Below are 10380 nucleotides of genomic sequence, written 5' to 3'. Positions count from 1 at the left end.
GTTTTGTTTAGTTGGTGATAAAACCCATCATAAGGAATGGCTAAAGTTGAGGGGTTGTATTACGAAAAAACACACGAATCTTAAAGCCAAATGGAGAGCTAAATAGCCCGGAGGACGCAGGTTTGGACTTGCATTTTTTTTTTTGCGGTAATGTTAACTGGTTGATGTTCACTTGGATGAGATCCAAATCCAAAGGATGACAGTTGTTGACCAAAATTGCACAAAAATAAAGAACTGCCATGTTTTTTTCTGAAAACTGCCATCACCCCTTAAATATGCCATCCGCATTCGCAAATGCCATGCGTGGCAGCGAACGTTCGCTCGCTGGGAATCAGTATCTTTTTTTTGCAAGAGGAGCTACAATTAATAAACTGAACTGAACTGAACCAGAACGCCTATATAAAGAGAGGAGAGCACCACCCGTTTACTCACACACACACCACAACCAGTACTAGATCCACAAGCCAGCTGAAAGGAAGAAGATGATGAGCAACAAGGCCCTCACACTCGGCGCGGTCGTCGTCCTCGCCTTCGCCATGGCGGGCGCGCACGCCGAGCAGTGCGGCCACGCGGCCGACGGCATGGAGTGCCCCAACAACCTCTGCTGCAGCGCGTGGGGGTACTGCGGCATGGACGCCAACTACTGCGGCGATGGCTGCCAGAGCGGCGCCTGCTACGAGCCCAAACGCTGCGGCGCCCAGGCCGGGGCGAACGCGGTGACGTGCCCCAACAACCACTGCTGCAGCGGCGACGGGTTCTGCGGCTACGGCCAGGAGTACTGCGGCGCCGGCTGCCAGAACGGGCCCTGCCGCGCCAACATCAAGTGCAGCGCCGACAAGCCGTGCCTGAGCAACTTCTGCTGCAGCCAGTACGGATACTGCGGGCTCGGCGTCGAGTTCTGCGGCCAGGGCTGCCAGAGCGGCGCCTGCCATGACGCCGTTGGTGCCGCCGCCCTGCCGCTCAGCTCCATAGTGCAGGGGTGATCTTGAACTGCATATGGCTACTAGTATTGCGACGGGATCAGGTGAGGGGATGAGTTGTGCCAATGTCGATCGTTGCCACGTCTTCTTCACCGGCTAGTTTGCGTTTTCTTCGTCTTTACAATCGTTCCCATCATGCATGCACGCATGCATGATTAGCGTTTGGGAACCAAAAATAATGCGCGTGCGGCATCATGCATGCATGCGTCGTCCTTGTAATCTTTGTAATCCAATAAATCTGAATCTCGTCGCAATTGACGGAGTGTGTACTGTGTTATCTTTAGGCTAATCTCTGTTCGAGAAGCCGAGGTTAACCAAAGCACCTCACAACCTCAAAGTCTGTTATCACAGGATCTGAATCACACACGCGAATTGTGGATGAACATACAGAGACGAGGACACTGTGTTTTTGCGTTGCGTTCAGTCTGCAACTTTTCTCATCGTTTTTCTTCTCTTATTCAGAATTACAAGTAAAGGGTGAAACCCCACGATCCGTGAGTCTCGCGCCATCCCACGAGCGGCATCGTGTGTCCACAGGAATCGGTCCTGGATCGTTAGGCGATGACCAAGACAACTAATTCTATCTGAAACTGTCTACTGAAAAAACTGAACTAACCTGCAGCTGTCAACGACAACAGCGTGACGAGCTACAGTGCAGAATACAGAGATAAAAAAAACTAGAACAGAGAATGCACAAGGATTATTCAACATTCACTCCCTAAGACTTGTGCATCTTGATAACCTCCACCATACCGATCTTTGCTCGCTGCTCCTGGAGTTTGCCACGGCCAAGTGCTTTGGTAAGCAAATCAGCCATATGCTCTTCACTTCTCATGAACTCGACCTGTATCTTCCCATTTTCCACACACTCCCTAATATAATGATACTTGATATCAATGTGTTTGCTTCGCTCGTGGAAAACAGGGTTCTTGCAAAGTGACATTGCTAATTTGTTGTCCATATTGAGCACCACTGATCTCAGTGCTTCTACCTTGATCTCACTGAGGAGGCGTGCCAGCCACACACCTTGACAGACTGCTGCTGTTGCAGCAACATATTCAGCCTCACACGAGGAGAGGGTTACAATGCTCTGCTCCTTTGATTGCCAGCTCACAAGATTGCTTCCAAGAAAGAACATGAGGCCTGTGGTGCTTCTGCGCGTATCAATGCATCCTCCAAGATCGCTGTCACAATATCCAATCAAGGGAGCATCAACTGCGCCACGGGAGTAGTGCACTCCCCAATTCAGAGTTCCTGCAATATAGCGCAGGATATGCTTCACTGCTGCCAAGTGTTCCATGGTAGGTGCCTCCATGAACCTTGACACAAACCCAACTGAGGATGTGACATCCGGCCTTGTGTGAATGAGATAACGCAGCATCCCTACTATGCTTCTGAATTCAGTTGTATCAACTTGTTGTGCAGAACTGACCTTGCTCAACTTAAATCTGGGCTCCATGGGCACAGGGTAGGGATTACAACCAGTCATGTCAGCTCTCTCAAGTATCTTGGCAGCATAACCAGCCCGACAGAGATCAATTCCACCACTGTGCTAATGAACCTCTATCCCCAGATAATAATTCAGATGTCCTAGATCACTCATTTTGAACAGCATTTCCATCTCACCTTTAAACTTGCTGATCTCCTCTTCATCTGATCCAGTGATGATCAGATCATCTACATAAACCCCGACCACTAGCCGAGATTTTGCATCCCCTCTTGCATAAATTCCATGCTCGGAGGGACACCTCTTGAGTTTTAAATCAGTCAAGCAGGTGTCTAACTTGGTGTTCCAAGCTCGTGGGGCCTATTTCAGCCCATACAAGGCTTTGTCCAGCTTCAGAACCTTGCTTGTTTGCCCTGCAACGATAAACCCTGGCGGCTGTGTTACGTACACCTCTTCCTTGAGCTCGCCATTCAGAAATGCAGACTTCACATCCATGTGATGCACTGTCCAGCCCGCCCTGGCTGCCATGGCGAGAAGCAAGCACACTGACTCCATTCTTACCACTGGTGCAAAGACTTCCTCATAGTCAATGCCTTGTTTCTGCACATATCCCTTCGCCACCAAGCGTGCTTTGTGTTTCACTATTTCACCATCAGCATCCTTTTTCACCTTATAAACCCACTTCAGTCCAATCGGACGATGCCCGTGAGGTAGATCAACCAAGGTCCAGGTATGGTTAGCCTTGATCGCGGCCATTTCATCTGCCATGGCCAGCTGCCAGCACTCGTGATGCTCAGCTTCTTCAAACGTGCCTGGTTCCTGGCCAAGTACCAGACCAAGCTCATAGTCAGGGTCCTCCTCATCGTCGTCAACCTCTGGTGACTGAGGTGAGGGGGGAGTTGCAGGTGCTTCGGTGGTGTCGATGTACTCGCGGTTCGGAAGAAAGATGCTGTCTTGAGCCCTCGTCTTCATTGCGTGCACTGGCGCGACGGGCACTGGCGGAGCACGTTCTGCTCCTGAACGTGCAGGTGTGCTAGGCACAGCAGCGGGTGGTGATGTAGAGCTGCCGTGGCCTGCACTCCCTGGTCCTGGCGTCGTGGCCGTGAGTGGTGACGGCGAGCGTGCCGCGGCAGGGCTCGGCGATGTGGATGTCGTCGCCGTGGGAGAGCCACCTGACAGAGTGGACAGGGGATCGATTATGAAACTCATACCAGGCGATGCAGCCTGTGTTCCCTCCTAGTCCCATGCCTTTGCTTCCTCGAACACAACATCGCGAGACACGACAATCTTGTCCTCGTCTGGATCATAAAGGCGAAAGGCTTTGCTTCCGCTCTCGTAGCCGAAGAAGACCATGCGTTTGCTTCTATCTTCCAGCTTGTTCAGGTGAGGCCGTGTGTATTTGGCGTGCGCGACACACCCAAACACGCGGAGGATGTCGACGTTTGGCTTCCTTCCACACCAGGCCTCGAACGGTGTTTTTCCCTTCACGCTTCTGGTGTATGCGCGGTTAAGCACGAAGACAGCAGTGGATACTGCTTCGCCCCAAAAGCCAGCAGGAACTCCCATGGCCTTCAGCATGCATCTCGCCATTCCCACCACTGTCTGATTTCGCCGCTCTACCACGCCGTTCTGCTGCGGCGTGTAAGGAGCAGTGAGGTGTCGCTGGACAGCGAGATCAGCGAGATAGGCTGTGAGGTCATTCGAGTTGAATTCCCCGCCTCGATCTGTCCTGAGCGTCTTGAGCTTGCGGCCTGTTTCTCGCTCAACTCTCGCCTGGAATCTGCGAATGGACTCTGCTGCTTCATCTTTGCTATGCAACAAGGACAACCACATGTACCTGCTGTGGTCGTCCACCAGGAGGAGGAAGTACTTCCTTCCACTTGGCGTCGCCGGCGAGATCGGTCCGCACAAGTCGCCGTGAACCAGCTCCAGTGGCTCTGTGGCGCGAAACCTTGCTTGCTTCGGGAACGGGACTCGGCGCTGCTTTCCAACAAGACAGGCGTCACAGACCTGCTCATGGTGATCAATCAGAGGCATCCCGTGTACCATGCCCTGACGAGCCAACCTTGCAAGCCCGTCGAAGTGCTGATGGCCAAAGCGGGCATGCCACCTCCATGCGTCCTCGGCGGCGTGCTCAGCCAGGCACACAGGCCTGACAAGATGGAGGTGCACGACGTAGAGTCTGTTGCGCGCACGAGGTACTCTGGCGAGGACGCGTTGCTGGTGATCGCGGACGGTCATGAACCCATCCTTGACCAGCGTTGGGAAGCCGATCTCGTCTAGTTGGCCGATCGAGACGATGTTGGACTTCATTCGCGGGATCCAGTACACCTGCGTTAGGGCCCGGTGATCTTCTCCGCCCACGCTGAACAGAACCGTTCCTCGGCCACGAATTTCCACGAGGGAGCCATCACCGAACCTCACGGTGCCCGCCACTCCCTTGTCCAGCTCGGCGAATGCAGCCTTGTCGCCCGTCATGTGGTTTGACGCACTGGTGTCCAGGTACCAAGCCGGGTCGACGTCGTCAGGGGTGCTCCGGAGGACGGCGCGCGCTCGCTCTTCGTTGAGGAAGACGTGCTCGCCCGCGTCTGTGGTGGACAGCGATACCTCATGTTTCATGAACATGTCGGGATCGCCATCGGTCTCATCGGTCAAAGCCTGCACGAGATTGGCCTCTTCCCGTTTCCCCTGGTCACCACGCTCGCGCTTCGCCTTGCGGCATTCGCGCGCCTAGTGGCCTTCGAAGCCGCAGTAGTTGCACTTGCCTTTACGGCGCGGTGGGTTCCTGTTGCTGTCATTCTTGCCTCCGCCATCCCTACTCTTTGGACGGCCTTGTGGTTTCTTGCCTTTCCCGCCACCGCCGGACGATCCGCTGCCGCCGTGGTAATTTCCATCGCGGGCGCGCCACTCCTCCGCTGTGAGGAGCAGGCGCCCACCCGCATCTTGCTCCGGCGCGCCACAGCCTTCCGATGCCGCAAGGCGTCCGCTTAGCTCGTCGATGGAGAGCTCCTTGAGATCCAGAAGCGTCTCTATGGAGCACGCCATCTGGGAGTACCTAGGCGGCACGACGCGCAGAATTTTTTGCACGCCGTCGAGCTCGGAGGTGGTGTCCCCGAGAGACTGCAGCTCCGTGACCGCACTCGAGACTCGGAGAGAGAAGTCCTCGACATTCTCTCTGGCCTTAAACGCGAACGCGTCGAAATCCTTCCGCAGCTTCTGCCGGCGTGCTTCCCGCACGCGATCCACGCCGACGCGGAGCGTCTTGATCGTGTCCCAGGCCACCTTTGCAACGTCCTTGGAAGCCAAGATCTGGACCATCTCAGGCGGCACCGAGCTCAGGATGGCGCCCAGGGCCTGCCTCTCCTGCCGCTCCAGCGCGTCGCCGGTCTCGATGGCCTCCCAGAGTCCCGCGCCCTGCATCTTGACGCGCATCAGGATGGCCCACTCCATGTAGTTCGTCTTCGTGAGGATGGGCCACGAGACGGGGCCGCCGCCGGTCTCCCTCACGACGGTTTCCCTCACCACCACTTCACCGCCGCCGCCTCTCTGCGCCCTACTCCGCCCGCGGCTTGGTGAGCGCGTGCGGCGTGGGCGCCGGTGGTGGTGCCGGTGGTGTACCAACCATGGCGATTCAAAGGCTCTGATGCCACTTGTTATCACAGGATCTGAATCACACACGCGAATTGTGGATGAACATACAGAGACGAGGACATTGTGTTTTTGCGTTGCGTTCAGTCTGCAACTTTTCTCATCATTTTTCTTCTCTTATTCAGAATTACAAGTAAAGGGTGAAACCCCACGATCCGTGAGTCTCGCGCCATCCCACGAGCGACATCGTGTGTCCACAGGAATCGGTCCTAGATCGTTAGGCGATGACCAGGACAACTAATTCTATCTGAAATTGTCTACTAAAAAAACTGAACTAACCTGCAGCTGTCAACGACAACAGCGTGACGAGCTACAGTGCAGAATACAGAGATAAAAAACTAGAACAGAGAATGCACAAGGATTATTCAACAAAGTCCCGGCCATTTTTTTAGTCTCGGCCAACAAAGCATGACCTCCATCACTAAGTGGTTTTCCTTGAGGTGTCTCGGAGCACAGATCCACATTTTTTAGGGTCCTTGATTGATAGGGGCAAGTGTGTCCCAATATTTTAATAAGAAAGATTTTGTCGATTTGGATGGAGAACGACTTTGATGATCCGACTACAATGTGCGACGATGTTGCACTTATGTAATTGCTAAACCAATCTCATGAATGTTACCGTCAATGTTGGATGCATGGTTAGCCTGACCAAAAAGGTCTACTTGCAAGCAATAAAAAACAATCAAGAATATGGCAGAAGCAATCTGGATATTGCGGATATAGATGGAATGTCGATTAACTCAAACGGACTACACAAATTTGCAACAACGACTAACTTTTTTGCTAAATAAGATCCAAAGGGGTGGCGGCCAATGGGGTTGAGGCACATCCAATGATAGCAAACAACCCTAAGTCATACAAGGCTCATAGGGTTTGATTGTTATTTGTGTGCATATTAAATTCCCTCTTAAGTAATGAAATTCGGGCACTTCTGGCATATTTTAGAAAGGAGGGAAAATGATTGTTGTCTCGAACAAATGCACCGTGGTTAGGCATTTTTATATGTTAAGCAACTAGTATTAGTTAGATTGTTGTTTAAGAAGAATTGCAGTTCACTCATAAAATCAGCAAAATCGATCATCCTGGAAATTTATCTAGGCTCCAGAATAAAGTTCACTCTGTTCAGTAAGAAAACACGCTGCGCCATCATGTCCTTCACTTGACTATTGTTGACTGTTGTAGCCGCGGAAACGTGGATTGAAGACACCCCATAAGAACTAGAAGGACATCATCGATCAAATGTATCTATAGATTAGACAAGGCTCTTCTGATATCATACATCTAATGATGTTTACCAATAATCAAGTGATTAATAACTGATGTATTAAATCACTTTGCATAATCAAAAGGAGGAATAGCACTCGCACTAACAAAAAGAAATTTGCCAGCGATTCAGTAGATTAGGGCTAACTGAGCATGTAATGTTGGAAATATGCCCTAGAGGCAATAATAAAATGGTTGTTATTATATATCCTTGTTCATGATAATTGTCTATTGTTCATGCTATAATTGTATTAACTGGAAACCGTAATACATGTGTGAATACGTAGACCACAACATGTCCCTAGTGAGCCTCTAGTTGACTAGCTCGTTGATCAATAGATGGTTATGGTTTCCTGACCATGGACATTGGATGTCATTGATAACGGGATCACATCATTAGGAGAATGATGTGATGGACAAGACCCAATCCTAAGCATAGCACAAGATCTTGTAGTTCGTTTGCTAAAAGCTTTTCTAATGTCAAGTATCATTTCCTTAGACCATGAGATTGTGCAACTCCCGGATACTGTAGGAATGCTTTGGGTGTGCCAAACGTCACAACGTAACTGGGTGGCTACAAAGATGCACTACGGGTATCTCCGAAAGTGTCTGTTGGGTTGGCACGAATCGAGACTGGGATTTGTCACTCCGTGTGATGGAGAGGTATCTCTGGGCCCACTCGGTAATGCATCATCATAATGAGATTAATGTGACTAAGTAGTTAGTGACGGGATCATGCATTACGGAACGATAAAGTGACTTGCCAGTAACGAGATTGAACAAGGTATTGGGTTACCGACGATCGAATCTCGGGCAAGTAACGTACCGATTGACAAAGGAAATTGTATACAGGATTGCTTGAATCCTTGACATCGTGGTTCATCCAATGAGATCATCATGGAACATGTGGGAGCCAACATGGTATCCAGATCCCGCTGTTGGTTATTGGCCAGAGAGCTGTCTCGGTCATGTCTGCATGATTCCCGAACCCGTAGGGTCTACACACTTCAGGTTCGGTGACGCTAGAGTTGTTATGGGAATTAGTGTGCAGTTACCGAATGTTGTTCGGAGTCCCGAATGAGATTCCGGACGTCACGAGGAGTTCCGGAATGGTCCAGAGGTAAAGATTTATATATGGGAAGTCCTATTTTGGCCACCGGAAAATGTTCAGGATTTTTGGTATTGTGCCGGGAAGGTTCTAGAAGGTTCCGGAGTGGGGCCCACCTGCATGGTGGGACCCACATGAACGTGGGTAGTGGGGGCAAGGCCCCACACCCCTGGTCAAGGTGCACCAATATCCCCCCTTAGAAGGAATAAGATCATATCCCGAAGGGATAAGATCGAGATCCCTAAAAAAGGGGGATAACAATCTGTGGGGAAGAAAATGATGGGATTTCTTTCCTCCCACCTTTTCCAACGCCCCAATGGACTTGGAGGGCAACAAACCAGCCCCCTCCACCCCTATATATAGTGGGGAGGCGCATGGGAGCTTCACCCTTCCCCTGGCGCAGCCCTCTCCCTCCCCAACACCTCCTCCTCCTCCGTAGTGCTTGGCGAAGCTCTGCCGGAGAACTGCAAGCTCCACCACCACGCCGTCGTGCTGCCGGAGCTCTCCCTCAACTTCTCCTCTCCCCTTGCTGGATCAAGAAGGAGGAGACGTCCCCTGGCTGTACGTGTGTTGAACGCGGAGGCATCGTTGTTCGGTGCTTAGATCGGATTCGGCCGCGATCTGAATCGCTTAGTGAACGACTCCACCGACCGCGTTCTTGCAATGCTTCCGCATCACGATATTCAAGGGTATGAAGATGCACTCCCCTCTCTCTCATTGCTAGTTACTCCATAGATTGATCTTGGTGATGCATAGAAAATTTTGAATTTCTACTACGTTCCCCATCAGTGGCATCATGAGCTAGGTCTATTGCGTAGATTCTATGCACGAGTAGAACACAAGTAGTTATGGGCGTTGGTTTGTTCAATTTGCTTACCGTTACTAGTCATGTCTTGATTTGGCGGCATCGTGGGATGAAGCGGCCCGGACCGACCTTACACGTACGCTTACGTGAGACAGGTTCCACTGACTGACATGCACTTGTTGCATAAAGGTGGCTAGCGGGTGCGAGTCTCTCCCACTTTAGTCGGACCGGATTCGATGAAAAGGGTCCTTATGAAGGGTAAATAGCAATTGGCATATCACCATTGTGGCTTTTGCGTAGGTAAGAAACGTTCTTGCTAGAAACCCATAGCAGCCACGTAAAACATGCAACAACAATTAGAGGACGTCTAACTTGTTTTTGCAGGGTATGCTATGTGATGTGATATTGCCAAAAGAATGTGATGAATGATATATGTGATGTATGAGATTGATCATGTTCTTGTAATAGGAATCACGACTTGCATGTCGATGAGTATGACAACCGGCAGGGGCCATAGGAGTTGTCTTAATTTATTGTATGACCTGGGTGTCATTGAAAATGCCATGTAATTACTTTACTTTATTGCTAAACTGTTAGCCATAGTAGTAGAAGTAATAGTTGGCGAGACAACTTCATGAAGACACGATGATGGAGATCATGATGATGGAGATCATGGTGTCATGCCGGTGATGATGGTGATCATGTCGTGCCTCAAGATGGAGATCAAAGGCGCAAGAAGATATTGGCCATATCATGTCACTGTTGGGGAACATAGTAATTTCAAAAAAAAATCCTACGCACACGCTTCATCTCACAATGCCGCTGAACCAAAGTATGACATGCTGGTAAGCAGTATGACTTATATCGCCCACAACTCACTTGTGTTCTACTCGTGCATATAACATCTACGCATAAAACCAGGCTCGGGCCACTGTTGGGGAACATAGTAATTTCAAAAAAAAATCCTACGCACACGCAAGATCATGGTGATGCGTAGCAACGAGAGGGGAGAGTGTCGTATACGTACCCTCATAGACCAAAAGCGGAAGCGTTATGACAACGCGGTTGATGTAGTTGTACGTCTTCACGATCCGACCGATCCAAGCACCGAACGTACGGCACCTCCGAG

General features: G+C 50.7%; 1 protein-coding gene across 1 annotated transcript; it reads left to right on the top strand.

Moving 5' to 3' along the window:
- The first annotated feature begins 437 nt into the window (after positions 1-437).
- LOC119281845 (root-specific lectin-like) lies at positions 438-1238 on the top strand. The gene has a single exon (XM_037562264.1). It carries the CDS (start codon positions 483-485, stop codon positions 981-983), a length of 501 nt encoding a protein of 166 aa, XP_037418161.1. The 5' UTR covers positions 438-482; the 3' UTR covers positions 984-1238.
- The last annotated feature ends 9142 nt before the right edge of the window (positions 1239-10380 follow it).

The sequence above is a fragment of the Triticum dicoccoides genome, chromosome 3B, assembly GCF_002162155.2.
Source record: "Triticum dicoccoides isolate Atlit2015 ecotype Zavitan chromosome 3B, WEW_v2.0, whole genome shotgun sequence".
NCBI classification, from domain to species: domain Eukaryota; kingdom Viridiplantae; phylum Streptophyta; class Magnoliopsida; order Poales; family Poaceae; genus Triticum; species Triticum dicoccoides.
Note: the sequence above shows the minus strand (reverse complement) of the source record. Positions and strands in the feature narration are given on the sequence as shown.

Coding starts and splice junctions, on each gene's coding strand:
- LOC119281845 (XM_037562264.1), top strand. CDS start 483: ATGATGAGCAACAAGGCCCTCACACTCGGCGCGGTCGTCGTCCTCGCC.